Here is a 17,193-nt window from a genome sequence, read left to right as displayed (position 1 = left end):
AGATGAGTCATTCTTGTATCTCAACTGAGATACAGCTTCTGCCTAGATTTCCTCGAGTCCATATCACATCAGATTTCATTGCACTCTTCATATTGAGGGAAATTTTCCAATTCTCTTTAACTTATTTTTAATCACCGTATCAATTTGTAACGTTCTGCCAGCACAATAACTGCTGCCATGCAAAGGCCCTTCTGAAACACCATCTCACGCTGAATAGGCAGACAGAACAAGAATCCCCACTTAAAACCAAACAAATCTGTTCAGACAATGTATACTTAGTTCTTCCTGAGAGTAAACACTTCTGAGTTATTCATATATTCACCGCTGGCACACAGCCTTTCATGATTTCCAAACCAGGTATTACACAAGCAAATCAGCAAACACACAGACCGCAGCTTATTGCTAGATGATAGCACAGAGCAGACACCAACACCACGAGCAGCTAGGGCGGTGCAACTGGCCAAAACAGCATGCGAATGCTTTGATTTTATTTGCATGCAAAGGAGTGGGGGTGGGGTCATTTTTTTTTTTTTTTAATAGAGAGCAGATCACCCCATAAAGCCTTCTTCATCAGCACTATGTCCAAGCAATTGCTTCACGCTATAGAGAATATTAAATATTCTAACTGGGTAACTAATACACTATAGATCTACACAGAACCTGGCCGCTGTAATTTCAGAGGACGAGACCTTTGTGAAACTGCTTAGCTAGTTTGGGACCTTTAGAGAAGGAAATAAAACAGGAAACTCTTTAATATGCAAATGGAGACTGGGAGCCAAGGACAATGAGGGAGAGAAGAGTGCTAAGAAGCAGCAGCTTCTCGTGGCAGAAGATGGATGCACAAAGAGCAGAACATGGAGCGCTTCGGTGTGGGTTATCCCGCAGTACACAAAGCTGCTGGGCATTGCAGGAGGAGAAGTTGGGGAGAGGCAGGATGTTTATATTGACTATGGTGAGAAGAGAGAGTGCAGCAAAGGCTTATCGGGAGATAAAAGAAAACATGGAGCGAGGACAAGAAGAATCATTTTGATGGCCTGAAAATATACTTGCGAGAAAGAAGGCGGCTTTCAAGCTTTCAGTATATCACTACAAAGAACTAAAATTTATGAAAACTGTATGAAAATATAACTGTTCTTTAAGCTACAGGGATTGTTTTTATCTTCTCCCTCAGAGGAGGGGAAATTCCACCATAAAATCTATCACCAAGGGAACATTACCTCCTCCATGAAAATATATCTTTGTCTCGGTGAATCTCATTTTGAGCCATGATATTTAACGTGAGAACTGGTCCTCATTTTGCAAAGTGAAATCACACTCAATCAAATATTTGCCATATTTCAGTAAATAACACTTCGAGATACCTTGTATTCTGGGTGTGCTTATGGTAACATTTTCACATTTTGTTATGTAACTCCAGCACCCAGTTTTTTCATCAAAAACTCCTCTGACAACCGCTGAAATCTTCAGGCAGTGAAGAAAGTAAAGTTAACCTCCAGATGGACAGAGCTGCTAGGCCCATGGAAACACAACTTCTCACCAACAGCTATCTGCCTTGTTGCCACACATCCACATTGCCGACAGCAGGAGCAGCAGTGAGAACACAAACATCAACAGCAGAAGAGCAGCAGAACACCAACAGTGTCCCAATTCCCCTCTTCCCAAGCACGAGGCACTGCTGCCTTGCAGATCTTTTTGCTCTTGCAGGCCAGCTTTCGGCAGCTCTCGCAGAAGAAGCAGTTCAAATTCCAAGGAACAAAGTCCAAGGCCAGCACTGCCACAGAAAGGTTTGCTCTTTCAGGCGATTTACTCTATTGGTTTTGAGTATTTCTCTGCTACTCTGATCTCTTATACAGAAGCAGGTATATCTACATAAAATTACACTTACTACTCTGTTAGGCTCAGGACAGGTTCCATATATAAAACCTTGAATTTGAAAATATAAGAAATAACCTCAGAGGAATAGCAGTTTTGTCCACAGCAGGACCATTCCTCACACGTGGTAGACATTACTAATAATCTAGATCAAATTGTCACGGCTGTTTTAGGAGCATGTTATTTTTCTTTAACACACATTTGGTGGAGAACCTTCAAAGACACGTCAAGAGTATGGGAAGTCTGTTCTGCTCTGACAGCATTGCTTACTTCATCCAGTTTGCAAGCAAAAACTATACAGCTAGATCTTGTAAGAGTTAGCTCTTGCTTTGCGTAAAAGCTCTGTCAAGGTGGCTTCATGGTTTCACACTTAGAAGGAATTGCTCTCAAACACAGAAAGTCATCAGTAGTAAACATTAGGAACGGCCTTTCTTAGCATGAACTTAACCTGTCAGATCTCTCTACTAATTTCTGTACATTCTGCAAGTAAAAAAGTAAATAGCTTACTTATTAGCTTTGCAATTTCATGTAGTCCATTAAGTGACTTAATTTTGCTATCAATAGCACATAATGCGATGAGCAGAACTGTTTGTTTGCCTTAGGAAAAATAGTGATGTGGTTACATCAGGGGCATCTCTGAGCTGACAAGGCTTACCCCTCGGGATATTCAGGAGAGTTAGAAAGGAGAAGAGGGAAAGAGCATGGAGAGAAGGGAGAGGAATGGCAGAGAACACAGGTGCAGTTGTTTAATCTCCTGGCCCGTCAAGACAGACAAAAGAATAATTACAACTACAACTATTCTCTCTCAAACATTCCCCCATCAAGGAGGAGGGAAAAAAAAAGAAAAAGAACAATCACACTTGAGCCCACCCAATTTAAAACAACTGTTTAGTTTTAGACCCTTCGTACCTTTTTAGCTCTGCTGTGGATCGTCTTTCATGACCACGTTCTCATTTTCCCTGCATTTGATGCAGAGTTGCTGCACCAACTCTGACAAGTTACTGTAGTTACAAACAGTGCTAAAAGCTGAGCTTGACGGACATTTACTTTTGAAGGAATTTATCCCGAATTGGATTCTAATTTTAAAATGGCTCAAATCTTTTAAAGACACTAATTCAAACCGTAATACATATTTGCTGAGAAACTGTACTTAGGCGATATCCAAAAATGTTCTAAGCCATATATCATAGAAAAGTTAATATATTATAGCACTTTCTTTTCTTAGATGTCTCCACAAATCAGACAATGCCTAACTTGGAAGTGGGACAGCCTGCTTTGAAAAATCAATATAACCTGATAAAAGCCTAAAGCTAAAAACCACTAACGCTCATTTCAGGGTATTTCATTGAATATCAAACTATTACTCTCAGCGCTATCTAAGTGAAATTCATCCTTGAGGAGCCTGAAGCAGCAACAGTTTGGTTTCTGCTCGCAAAGATGTCTGGCTCTCGAGTGTCCTCCGCACCAAGGATGACTGATCTCTGATTCAATTTCACTTCCCGCTCAATGTGTTTGGTTTCTTAACATTTCATAAGTGTCCTGCCCAGAAACGTTTACGAGTGAAACTTGATCTACAGTAGAACAAAGGAGATCCAAAACGCTGTCAAGTCACAGCCAGAGTCCTTGAGGTCGACCTTTGGCTGAGGGCAGTTCCCAGGACTGTGCCTCTTATCATGCCGTCGGGCACTTACAGAGAACAACAAGCAGCGTTGTTATCGCTTTGACCTGACAGCACCTTACACATGTGAGTTATAAACTTGCATTATCATTCTTCGAAATACATTACATACTGTAAGCACTCTCAATTTCCCATCTGCCATCTTCCACAAACTCCCAGCCTGTTAATAGTTAACAAAATTGCCATGTTTTCCAAAAGGTAATTTCCCTATAGGTCTGACAAGCATTTAATCTCCATGCCATGAGCATTAATTAATTTCACATAAAAAATATAGGTGAAAAGATTATTTTAACTTCAGAATTCAATTAAAATAACTCATTATATTACTAGAGTTTGATATATCTGTGTTACATATGCATATTTTCATTCCCCGCATATGAGTAACTTCATCAGTATTAACAGAATTCCTCAATTCTCCTGGAATTCAAGCAGCCCTGAATTTCTATAGATGAAGACCAAGACGGAGAAGAGGGTTGAGTTCACAACACATACCATTATTTGTGGAAAGTATTTTAAAGGCAAACTATGCTCTCAACAAGTACGGTTAAAGAGCTTACATAAAATAATACAGTCAAAAATATGCCTGTGACAACATGTGAAAAACCTTTTAGTACTCTAAAGCAGCTGAGACTTGGTAAAATCTCATTATCTCTCACATGCCCAATGGAATTCTCCAGGAATACTTGCTGGAACTTCTAACTGGTGCCAGAAGCACTGGGCCAGCCTTGGAACAGCACCACCAGGTAGCTGAGGGAGTACCATATATGACCTCTGTGAACATCCCAGAGCTATATGGCGTATGCTTTTAGCAACACGCCACAGTAACGCCAGGCAACTAATGCGTTAAGTCAGGCATGCGAAATACCAAGTATTCATTAAAGAAAAAAATAAATGCTATAATCTCACAGAAATTTCATTTAAAAAATCTACAGGTCATTCAGTGAATCTCAAAACGTGTCCTGCCCACTGTCACGCCCCAAACATCTGAACTCAGGCACTCTGAAACATGGGGCACATCTAAGCTCATATAACATGTGCATATATGTATGCATGCAGGTGTGTAAAATACCTTACAAACACATTAAAATCGATGAGTTTCTCACACTGAGCAGATTAGGGCACAGCTCACCCCGCCAGGACTCCACAACTGACCGACAATCGTACCTCAACTTGAAGTCAATTAGCTTTTACTGTCCTTGGAGAAAGATTAGAATTGAAACGATAAAGAAAAAAATGTCCCTTTCCCATTGTCAAGGAAGAGCAACCCAGGATTTATTTATTTATTTCTAAACTGATTGAATAAATACGGAGCATCTCCATACCACACAGGGCAAGAAGCATTCAAAAATCTATTAAAAGTCCTCCCGTAAAAAGGCGAGCTGCAACTCTTCCTACCTCATGTACAGTTATGCCAACAGCCAAACAAACAGAGTTGAAGTACTCAAAACTCACACGATAAGCACAACCTTCCAGCACTTTCCATGGGCCTGGGGGAAATCAAGCTCACTTTAACAGGGCTCAGCCTTGCTGTCTTCAACACCCACACAAATGCAGCTGAGGGGATGAGCGGCCGCCATGTTGGGGGTTGCCGCCATGTTGGGGGCCTGCTGCCCCCTCAGCCTCCCGTGCTGGCAGCTGGGCCACAAGGCTGAGATGGAGGATGGGGCAGCAGATTGCCTCCATGCTGCCAGCAAGCAGAGAGGGACACGGCAAAGAAGCCCACGGTTTGGTTTGCAAGTTGATAAACCAGGAATAAAAGGGAATTTGGCTTGGTGAGAAAGCACCTGGGAGCACACGGCCATCACCACAAGGCAGCTGCTGCCACCGTGTTGTGCTGAGCGCCCACACCCTGAAGGAGCCACGGACTCCTCACTTCAAAGCGCGTTTCAGTTTTATTTTCTTTCCTTAAGCTCTTCTACAACTCATAGCTGCTCCTACTACCTGGTGCGAAGAAAAGAAGCCAAAACTCCGAGGACGAAGCGAGCCGCCCGCAACCTCACAGCCGCCCTTGGGGCACACGGGCATCGCGCCACCGCTCCCCTCAGCCCGCGGCGCTGTCCCTCCCGCGGCACGGCAATGGCGCCGCCTGCTGCTCCCCCTAGCGGCCGCGCCCCGCCCCGCCCCGCCCGCCGAGGCTCCGCCCCCCGCTGACGTGAGGCCCCGCCCCCGCGGCTGCCCGCTGCCGCCGCGACTTGAGGGCGAGCTCGGCGGCTGCCCCGCGCTTCTCTGCGCTTCGCTCCTCGTCGCTCCGCACCTGGCCGCGCGGCTCCGGGCCCGCCGGTGGGATTACGGCGGCCGCCTCGCCGCAGCCAACGTCCAACCCGCGCCCCGCAGGTAAGTGCGGCTCCGCGCTGCCTCCGCGGGAGTTGCGCGGGTCGGGCCGAGGGGTGAGGGAGGAGGAGAAGGAGAGGGCGCAGCGCGGGGCCGTTGGCGGGGAGCGGCGCCCGGCGCGGAGCCGCGCGGCCCCCGCGCTCCGTCCCTACTTGCCGTCAACTTTTGTGCGGCTCCCCGAGCTCCCAGCCCGCCTCCCGCAGCCGGCGATGGGGCTGCGCGTCGTCCGCCCGCCGCCTCCTCCGCGCCCCGCTCGGAGCTGCGTTCTGCCCCGAGGCTTTTGTTCCCCGCTCCGCCTTTCCCTGCCCGCTCGGCCCGGGATCCCGGCGTTGTGCGGAGGGTCGGCAGAGAGGCAGAAAACGAGTGGACTTGAAGCAGCGATTCGTTCTCTCGGCCCCGATTTCCTCGCCTCAAACGCGCTGCCCGAAAAGACAGAAGCATCGCTTGCGCTCCCCAGCCCGCTGCCCGGGGATATGGCGTCTTAATGAACATTTCTTTGAATTAGCGAGAAAAAAAAAAATGCGTTTGTCGAGCCGAGCGTGCGAAGGGAGGCGGGGAGGGAGGAATGATGTGCTGCGAAACGCGCAGATGTGGCCGCGCACGGGGACAGCTGTGCGGGCTGCCAGCCCTTCCCTCCGCACACCACAAATACCCCCCCAGGCTCTGCTTCCCCCCCTCAGCCCCGTGAAGCTGCCCGGCTCCTGATCCGTGTGCCAATGCTCCGTAAGGAAAAGGCACGCCGGGCTTCGGCCACAGCCTGTTACCTTAAGACCTGCCGAGGCCGTGCCGATCGCCCCCTCGCAGCTTTTCCGTTTTCTCAGCCCCGCTCCATCACTTCCAAAAGCCGGGTGTGTTTTCCCCGCTCGTCGCGTACGGCAGAAGCGGCGCCCGGCTTTGGTGTGCATTCCGATATACCGATTCTGCCTTTCTTTCCCGTGGTGCGTTCGTACCGTTTAATTTTAACTGGGGAAGGACCGGGTGGATGAATACCGCGGTTAATGCAGCCACCGCGGGAAATAACGTTCCGTCAAGTCCCCGAAAGAGTGATTTATTTTATTTTCTCTTAATGCCCCCGCTGGAGGCCGCCGCTGTTTTTCTCAACGGGAGACTTTGTTGTAATTAAGGCAGGGAGAACTGGACAGCAGCAAAGCCCTCTGCCTGGTGGCTCTCGGCAGCGCCGTTTTGCAGCGTGCACCACCCCCCAGCGGGCAAAAAACTCCGTAGTAAACTCGCAGCCAAGCTTTCATCTTCGGGAATGAAATGTGCACGTTTCAGGGCGAGAATCGAATAAAGGCGCATCTGTGGGGGCTTTGCTTTTTCGTTTTCCCTCTGTAAGCGGTAGCTCGGAGCGGGAAGGTGACGCGAAAGGCGCCGCTGAGCCGTCCGAGGCATCGCTGGAGTTTGCAAACTTTGCACCGCTGTTTTTCCGAGTGCCTTCGGTGGGTGGATGGCCATCTTTGTCTCCTTCCAGCAGGAAGCCTGCCTGCTAATGGCCAGGGAGCGCTCGAGGTTTGCTTTAATCACCTCGAGGCGGCTCAGAAGAATTAATAGGCGATTGCTTACGTGTGTTTTTAATAAGAGGCCCCGGCTCGCTCGGTGCAGGCAGGCCGAGCCCACAGCGGGCACGGTGCGCTGCACAGAGCTCACTGCACAGAGCTCAGACTGGGGCAGCCCCGCAGCCTGTCCAGTTTTCTGATCAGAGGAGTAAATTCAGTCATCGGTAGGCAAGCAGACAAAAGAGGAAAGAAACAAAGCTACGGCAGCTGTGCGCGGTATTTCAGTCGTGGTTTGGATATGCTTAACGTTTTGTGCTAGGGACTCCGTGCAGGGTATAATTCCACCTCAGTTTGTCAAGAGGGAAAAGCAGTGATTTCCCTATGGAAGAAGAGCAGCGTTTGTTGTCTGTTCTCTCGTTCCAAGAGCATGCAAATGCCTCACCCCCACAGCAGCTCCCCGAGAGAGCCCAGGAGCCATCCCTGGCCCAGCTGAGCGAGCACTGCGATGCAGAGCACCGCGCTCCCCAGCCATGGGAGCAGGCAGGCCCTGCAGGGCACAGCACTGCACAGCAGCACGGTGCTCGGGGGCTCTTGGAGCCGACATCCTCAAAGCCAGGAAGGCTTTTAAAAGTGAACTTCAGAAAGCTACCACTGAACCACTCGTAGTCGATCTCCGTCCTCTGCAGCAGACGCTGCCCTGGCTCACCTTTGGCACGAAGTGCAGCTTCCACCCGGAACCCATTTCAGAGTCAGATTCAATCCCATTAGAGGGAAGAACAAAATAAATTTTTCGTTTTTAAGACACGTGAGAATGAGAAGGACAAAGGCAATATTATGTTCAACTACCACACAAGATGGAGGGGGAGGGATAAGCAAAAAAAGATAAATAAAACCTTATGGAACAAGAGGGGAAAAAAAAATAAAGCAGGTTTCACCAAAACACAGAGACCTGGAGAGCTCGCTCTCACTTTAATGAAAACCTCTGCATTCTTTAGCCCTGGAAAAGACAAGCAGAGGACCTTGTGCCTGCCTCACACTGAACAAAGGAGTGGGGCACCTTCCTGAAATATGATGATCGTGGAAATTTCAGCTCCTAGACAGGGTGCTTAGAAAGCATTTTGCTGTCACTATCAACTAAGTCTGAGTAATACACTTTAAAAAAAAACCAAAGCATGTGCATTGTTTTAAGGACAGATTAGCACCGTGGAACTTGTGTTGAAAACTTGGTGAAACTATTTGAGAGGAGCCGTGACCTCTGAGAACTAACCTGGCAGCATGTGCATTGGATGGGTCCAGCGGTATTTCAAGTGCATTTTGTTTCTGATAATAACAAATACGGAGGTAATTCTGCAGTCTCAGTGCACAGGTTAAGCCAAGTCATTAGGCTTGTCAATGTACATAACCTAGTACTAAAAGCTGCTCTTGTCCCTTACAGCCTAAAAATAGGGGGTGAAAGTTGTCCCTGTGCCCTGTTGTGTTGGGGTTAGCAGCCAGCTCCTGGTTATCCCAGCAGTGGGTGGGGATTAAAGTAAGCACTGTGGGACTTGAAGTGCCAGGTCTGGGCTTTAGTCAGGTTTTATCACATCTTGGAGAGAAGAAATCTCTTTGGCACCATTTTTTAGGAAAACTTACAGCTTTTCTAACTTTTTTTTTTTCTTTTGGCTTTTTTATTTTCCTTAAGGCAGGGCAGCTGGATACCACGTGTTACAAGAAATACTCTCTTTTTTTGGTATTTTCTCTTTTACGCAGTGCAAATTGCTTTTACCATTTCAGAACGAGCTGTAGCCCGGCGATAAGTCCGGGTGCAGGTCCGGGCATCCCCGCTATCTGTAACACTGCTGCCTACACAATGTCCCAGCAAAAGTAATTTAACCACATGGTTCAGCAAAGTTCATGAAAATATTCAGCTCCGAATGAAGATAAGCAGAAAAGCTGCCGTTCGGCTGTTCCCTCCTTACTTTTGTTACCAAAAAGTCATTTAAAAATGAATTTCAGCTCCCGCTCTCTCAAATCCATCCTTTTTTTTTTTTTTTTTCCTGCTCTGCTCGAAATTAATGGCTCTTTTCAGAGCCATGTGTCCATGAAGCCTCCCATGCTGGTGCTGTGGGACCTGCACACCCAGCGGGTCCCCTCTGCTTTCATCCCGGGCCGGGATGGGAGGAGGAGGGCTGGAGCAGGGCAGCAGGATTCCCTTCTCTGCAGACAGATCGCTGGAGCCTTTGATATGCAAAAACATTGTTTTCAGCTGTGGCTCCAGAAATGAAAGGGAAGTGCAAGATATCAAACAATCAGAACCTGGAGAAAACTATTCTGCCCTCAGAAAAGGGAGTGGGGGGTATGGTCTTAATCCACATTTTTGAAACAGTATCATCTTCTCCAAAGAGACCTGCTTTTATTTTTCCCCCTTGTTTTTCTGTAATTTTGAGAGAAGGGATAAAAAGAAAAAAAAAAAAAAATCCAAGACCTTAATGAGCTTTAGTGCTTTCATTTTAATCCTACACATTACCGCTATGATAATGGCAGCAATAAGCGAGGGGCTGACTGTCAGCAAAGGGGGGCAAAGAGGAAGCTGTTTGTATGCTAGAAAGGTAAAGCCAACGCACTTAACTTCCCCGTGTCTGCATGCGCACTAGAGGCTGTTTTGATCGATAGCAGCGTGCCTTTTTTATTTATTTATTTATGTTTTACAGCCTACTTAACAGCTCTAAAAGTTCGGAGGGACAATTTATGAGGTTTTTCTTTTTTTTCAGCTTCTTAGAATTGGCTGAAGCCTTCAAAGGCCTATTTAACGCCAACTTTGTACTCCTGCTTCACCGCGCAGCTCCCAGAAAATGCCCTCTCTCACAATTTCACGAGTTTCTATGAGACGTTATTTTTATACAGCTCTTAAGCAACTGTTTTATTTCCAAGTTTTAGGAATAGATCCTGGACTTGAGTTTCCACAAGCACTTGAGTGATACAGGCCAAGGAAATTGGATGCTCCTTAATCTCAAAGAATGTGGAGCTTTTTTTGTTCCATTTTCTAATACTGACTGCATATATTAACCAGTCCCTAAGAAAACATGCATTCCTTTATGGTCCAGAACAGAACCTTACCGCTACTAAAAAGTAAAGAATATCTTTAAATGCTTAATTCTGCCAATCTTACAGAGCATCTCTCATTTAAATATATGATTTTCATTACACAACTGCTGAAACAAGGTGTAAAACAAGCAGAAAACCAACCCTCAGATAAGCATTAAAGCAGCTTCAGGAGCTCAGAGGCTTTACTCTTCCCCTCACAGAACACTCACACCATTGCAAGAGTGGGTTTGGTTTTGCTTTTTTTCCTCAAATGCTCATTTTTATGCTACCGAAGAGGAAAAGCATCATTTTATCTATGTAAATAATTGTATCAACGCAGATCTGCTGTTGCCACAGAAGTAGAACCTATTGCATGAAGACTTTGCGATGCCTGCTTCCAATTACAAAAGAGTCTTAAAGCAGAGACTGCTTTTGTTCAGCTCTGTTATTTTATGATGGCCCAGAAGCAGCTCCAGCTATGCCCACACGAAGGGAGCTAAACAAGCCTTATTCAGCCTGCTGTTTCTTCAGGGCTTTTCAGTGCTGAGGACCATGCTCGGTACCGAAGATGTGATTTCAGACTTAACCATTGATATTTCAGGCAGATACTGCCTGCATGCTCTCAGGGAACAGAGATTCAGTATCTCACTGGATACTTTCTGCCATTAAGAACAGCCAAATGGTTCCTTGAGTAACAAGAAAAGCCGAGGTTACTTTTATTTTTGAAGTGAGAAAAATCAAATTAATAAAATGGCAATCTAAATAGTGATTCCACTGAGCAAAATGACAAATACAATAGCTTATAAGTTCAGACAGCTTGGCGTAATGAGCACGTTTTATGGAGAAAACCCACATGCCTCCATTTTCAAAAAGCTGATACAGATGACTACTAGCTAGCCCACCACGCAGAAACAGCAGGATGCAAATGTGAAACATCAATTCTCTATTTCGGTGAAAACTTTTCCTCTTTCATCCAAGAAGTACTGAATGGTAATTAAGGCATTTTAAAATTTAATACCAAAGAGAGGTTCATGATCTACTTCTGTTTGCCCGAAACAAAAAGCAAGCAACCACACTAACTCCTCCCATGGCAGGACTGCCGTTTGTCCTCAAGCAGAAAACATCATTTGCAAAGACTCTGGTGCTGTCTGTTAATGCACAATGACTTCATTTGCTGCTGGAAGGAGGGAAAAGATTTGTTCCAGCAAAATGGCAACCATGTGAGACTAAACAGCAAAAGCTGCTTCTAAACATCCCTGCATTTTGCTGAAATACTGATATATATTGGGATAAAACGATGTGCTGATGGTGTACAGTAAGCACAACATGATTTATATAGGAACACAATACAACTGAATAATAGCGTCCAGCGGTTGTTATTAATTACAGTTTCTTCTGTTTGTTTTTACTTTTACAGGAAATTAAGAGCTCACGGAAAGCTTTAAAGAGGAGTTTTCTGGAAAGGAAATAATACCTTGGTGTCTTTTTATGAAGAAGACCACCTGAATTGTGTAACATTCCTACGGTTGGGACCTGCCTTCAGCGTGCAGTGCAGGAGGAATTCTTTCCTGCATTACAAATTGGGAAGAAGTGTTAAGAGTGGGAGCTGGAAAATGGTTCTCTCTGAGAGGTGTGGATGTATCAGGATGTAGCTGCTGTACAAAGTTTATCCTTGGATAACTCTGGACACAGATAAACCTCCATTGCTGACCTCCTGAAGAGGCGATCCTTGTTCAGGCCCCAGCATAATGAATAGTTTCCATCACGCGGCGCTCAAGCTCCAACCTCCCAACTACAGCATCCCACAAAAGAGCTTGTACAAGTTACAAAGAAAGTAATTCTTGTTAAAGGCATTAAACCAAACAAAAGAGGCTCTCCATTCACAGACTTTACATGAGAACAGAAACAGAAGGAAGTTGAAGCTTTTCTGCTCCTTGGCCGGTGTGCTTACGTACCATGGTAAAGCTTTGTTGGGTTGCCCCCAGAGCATAGTGCCTGGAAGAGAGCACCACCAGGAAGGGGCAGCCGAGGGAGAAGCCATCCATGGAGTGAAGTATAAGAGCAAGAGAGGAATTTGTTTGCTGGATATCCTCAAGCACAAAATTTACTCTTACCTTTAAATACGGTAGGATCAATATTAATTTATTTTGCTTTTCATGCCTCCGAGAATAAAGTTCAGTTAATATATGAACCCACATGAGAAAGGGTCATGGCACTGCTTAATGCATAGGGCATCTCACAGAAGTTTTCACCACCCTAATTACAATGGTAATTGAATTATGTTGTCTTAAAAGCTATAAAAATGCTAATTACCTGAGCTCAGTGTACAAACACGCTACCAGTGCAAAGTACAATTTCAGTCTCAAGAGTTAATTTATATTATCCCACCCTGCACAGTATGAACTAATAAGATGTGAAAACGTGGTTAAACCTGCCAAATAGTCTCTTATTAGTGTACTGCTTAGCAAGAAGACTTTTGAGAATGACAAATATTTAAACATGAAATTAAGCATGTAATGAACTATTCCATCCAGTCAACTAGAAAGCCACAGCTCTGACAGCTCTGTTGGTTTGTAAGCTGCACACCAATTGTTATATTCACCTTTTCTAAACATTCCAGCTTGAAAAACAAGAAGAGTAAGCTGCAGTATTTGTAAAACTCACCGTGTGGTGTTAAGTTCCTAGAAAAACCCCCAAAAATGTCTTTAGCTGGGCTTTGTTCTCGGCTGCATTTTGTGCTGTGCCACTAGGACTTTCTTGAACCTCCAGAATAGCTACCACCGAACTTCTGGGTTTGGTAAGGGTTTTATAGTTCACTTAAGGGCTTCTAGGTAGTTAGCTGGCTTAGGAATTACTTCTTATCTTTCAGATATAGAATGATTTACTTGAACTCTGGTTTGACTTCAGCTGTGTACTTATCTGGTATCTGCGAACAAAGATTGCCTCTATATGTGAAATGGGGAGGAATCCTCAGAAGGAGCCTTCTTGTTTAAACAAAACCATTCACAGATCAGACATGCCTGATTATATTACTTTCAATTACTATTCAGAATAGTCTGTTAATTTAATTGAATTAGTAAAAGCAGAAGTATTGTTACTGGCGTATGTAGAAAAAGTAGAATGTCTACAAACTTGAATTTTTGTTTAATATTTGTATGTCAGACGTCTTCTGTAATGCTGAAGTTGAATTTTCATTGCAGTTTCTTCACTGATCTGGATAATTTTGTTTGTTTGTTTGTTTTTAGATTTTGAAGATCAGAACTGTATACAGATCTCATCATTCCTGACCATGATTACTGTACCCTGGAGCGTCTTCCTAATTTGGACTAAAATAGGGCTGTTACTTGACATGGCACCTTATTCTGTCGCTGCCAAACCGTGCCCATCAGTATGTCGCTGTGATGTGGGTTTCATATATTGTAATGATCGCGATTTGACATCTATTCCTACAGGAATCCCAGAGGATGCTACTAACCTCTTCCTTCAGAACAATCAAATAAATAATGCTGGGATTCCGTCCGAACTGAAGAACTTGCGTAGGGTGGAGAGAATATTTTTATACCACAACAGCCTAGATGAATTCCCCACTAACCTCCCTAAGTACGTCAAAGAACTGCATTTGCAGGAGAATAATATAAGGACCATCACTTACGATTCACTTTCACAAATTCCTTATCTGGAAGAACTGCATTTGGATGATAATTCTGTTTCCGCTGTTAGCATTGAAGATGGAGCTTTCAGGGACAACATCTATCTCAGACTTCTTTTTCTCTCTCGAAATCACCTTAGCACCATTCCCTGGGGTTTGCCTAAAACAATAGAAGAGCTACGCTTGGATGATAATCGTATTTCCACGATTTCAGAGCTGTCCCTTCAAGACCTTACAAATCTAAAACGCCTTGTTCTAGATGGAAATCTTCTAAATAACCACGGATTAGGAGACAAGGTCTTTATGAATCTAGTCAATCTTACAGAACTGTCATTGGTTCGCAATTCACTTACAGCCGCACCAGTAAATTTGCCAGGAACAAACCTAAGGAAGCTTTATCTGCAAGAAAACCATATCAATCACGTGCCACCCAATGCTTTCTCTTACTTAAGGCAGTTGTATCGACTAGATATGTCCAATAACAATCTCAGCAATTTACCTCAGGGTGTCTTTGATGACCTGGACAACATAACTCAGCTGTTTCTTCGCAACAACCCTTGGCACTGTGGGTGCAAAATGAAGTGGGTCCGTGACTGGTTACAGTCATTGCCTTTGAAAGTGAACGTACGTGGGCTGATGTGCCAGGCGCCGGAAAAAGTGCGCGGAATGGCTATCAAAGACCTGAACGCGGAACTGTTCGATTGTAAGGATGACATGAGCACCATCCAGATCACTACTGCGGTACCCAACACGCTGTACCCGGCCCAGGGACACTGGCCGGTTTCTGTGACCAAACAACCAGACATCAAGACCCCCAACCTAAACAAGAACTACAGAACCACGGCCAGCCCAGTACGCAAGATCATTACAATATTTGTGAAATCGGTGAGCACAGAGACCATCCACATCTCCTGGAAAGTTGCGCTGCCAATGACAGCCTTACGGCTCAGCTGGCTCAAGATGGGCCACAGCCCTGCCTTTGGATCTATAACTGAAACCATCGTAACAGGGGACAGGAGTGACTACCTGCTTACAGCACTCGAACCAGAGTCGCCATACCGCGTGTGCATGGTCCCCATGGAAACCAGCAACATCTATCTCTCTGACGAGACACCTGAATGCATCGAGACCGAGACAGCTCCCCTCAAGATGTACAACCCGACAACCACACTCAACCGGGAGCAGGAAAAGGAGCCCTACAAGAACTCCAGCGTGCCTCTGGCCGCCATCATCGGTGGCGCGGTGGCACTGGTGGCCCTGGCACTGCTGGCCCTGGTGTGCTGGTACGTCCACAGGAATGGGGCCCTCTTCTCCCGGCACTGCGCCTACAGCAAGGGGCGCAGGAGGAAGGACGACTATGCTGAGGCGGGTACCAAGAAGGACAACTCCATCCTAGAAATCAGGGAGACTTCTTTTCAGATGATACCCATCACTAACGACCAGGTGTCCAAGGAGGAGTTTGTAATACACACCATTTTCCCCCCTAATGGCATGAATCTGTATAAGAACAGCCACAGTGAAAGCAGTAGTAACAGGAGCTACAGAGACAGTGGTATTCCAGATTCAGATCATTCACACTCATGATACTGAAGGACATGAAAGACTGGTTTGGTTTTGGTTGGTTTGTTGTTTGGTTTTTTTTAAAAAAAAAAAAAATGAGAAAAGACTGACTTTTAACGGTTGCTGTTCTACTGCAAAACACTGGATTAAAGACTGACAAAGCAATGTACTGTACATTTGCCATATAATTTATATTTAAGAACTTTTTATTAAAAGTTTCAAATTTCAGGCTACTGCTGCGATTAATGTAGTGGGGATACCTGACCACAATTCTATATTTTAGTATTTTTTAGTAATTTGTACTGTATTTTCCTTGCTAATATTGAAGTTACAGACCATTTAACTTTTGTGTTCTACTGAGTAAGATGACTTGTTGACTGTGAAAGTGAATTTTCTTGCCGTGTTGAGCAGTCAGAACATTCATCTGAGATCCTTGTAAGTGTAAGCACAGGCCATTTTTCACTTTGGTATTAATAAAATAATGTTAAACCTGGCAAATCAGGAAGATCAAGAAGCGGTTGCAAAAACTCACAGAACTTAAATGTTGGGTCTATTAAATCTGTAAACCACAACAATATTCAATAAACAAAAATGCGTGTAGTAATGGGCAATATCAGCTGTCTGGATACATCCATCCATCCAACAATGGTGAAATCCAATCTAAAAAGAAAATAATCAAATCGATTACGTGCATGAGACTGAAACTGTTGGCACGTGTAAAAAGAAAAAAACTGACCCTTGGAAGAAAGCATAACAAAATTCCTAACAAGGAATTCTAAAGAAATGCGCTAGGCTCCAGTAACCAAGGGCTAGATAGGGTGTAACAGTAGATTTCTAGTTATCAACACCAGTGGTCTGTTTGTTAGAGAGAAAATGGTGATGGATGGCCACAGACATTTGGAAGGCAGTGGCAGGGGGACAGGGAGAACACTGAGCAACTGTTCTTCAGCAGAAGGGCTAGAAGTACAGTTTCATAAGGAAAACAAACAGGATGAAAAGCAGGCAATGCAAGCAGCGTCTCATAAATTTTAGTCACCCAGGTCAAAAGAAAATTGGGGAATTCAGCTATTGTAAAGCATGTACTCGAACATTCTGTAGGTATGCGTTAACCATACTGCCATTACAGTCAGGAATACTGCCCATTACTGTCACAGTTTTCCAGAAATTCCTTGCTAAATCTGTAAAGTAACGTTTCTTTCTGCCTTCCTGCTGAACTACACGCTATTTCATGTTTAAACCCCAAGCCACACTTAGTTGCCATAATCATTTGTCTTTTCAACTGAAAACCAAAGTGCATTGTACGCCCTTTGGCCAGTCTTGTATGTGCCTTGATCCAATGCTACATGTATCAAGTTTTTTAAAACAAAGCAAAAAACCCTAAAAAAATAAAATACCCACTTTTTCATACGTAACTTAAATATGACAAACATTGGTCTCATTGATGAATAAAGTTGAAAAATCAGTAGAGTAACGCCACATGTCTGAGGTGCACTGGCAGGAAAGCCACTCAGAAGCTACTACTTTTCAGGTCCTGAGTTTCACCT

General features: G+C 44.8%; 2 protein-coding genes across 11 annotated transcripts in view; one reads left to right on the top strand and one right to left on the bottom strand.

Annotated features, from left to right (window-relative positions):
* The window catches only part of MACROD2 (MACRO domain containing 2), an 838,556-nt gene that overhangs the window by 727,286 nt on the left and 94,077 nt on the right, over nucleotides 1-17,193 (bottom strand). The gene's annotated exons all lie outside the window — the stretch shown is intronic.
* On the top strand, nucleotides 5,732-17,067 carry FLRT3 (fibronectin leucine rich transmembrane protein 3). Of its 2 annotated transcripts, none has more exons than XM_015283423.4 (3): nucleotides 5,732-5,884; nucleotides 11,858-12,565; nucleotides 13,686-17,067. In XM_015283423.4, exon 3 carries the CDS (start codon nucleotides 13,730-13,732, stop codon nucleotides 15,671-15,673), a length of 1,944 nt encoding a protein of 647 aa, XP_015138909.1. In that variant the 5' UTR covers nucleotides 5,732-5,884; nucleotides 11,858-12,565; nucleotides 13,686-13,729; the 3' UTR covers nucleotides 15,674-17,067.

The sequence above is a fragment of the Gallus gallus genome, chromosome 3, assembly GCF_016699485.2.
Source record: "Gallus gallus isolate bGalGal1 chromosome 3, bGalGal1.mat.broiler.GRCg7b, whole genome shotgun sequence".
In the NCBI taxonomy this organism is placed as follows: Eukaryota; Metazoa; Chordata; class Aves; order Galliformes; family Phasianidae; genus Gallus; species Gallus gallus.
Note: the sequence above shows the minus strand (reverse complement) of the source record. Positions and strands in the feature narration are given on the sequence as shown.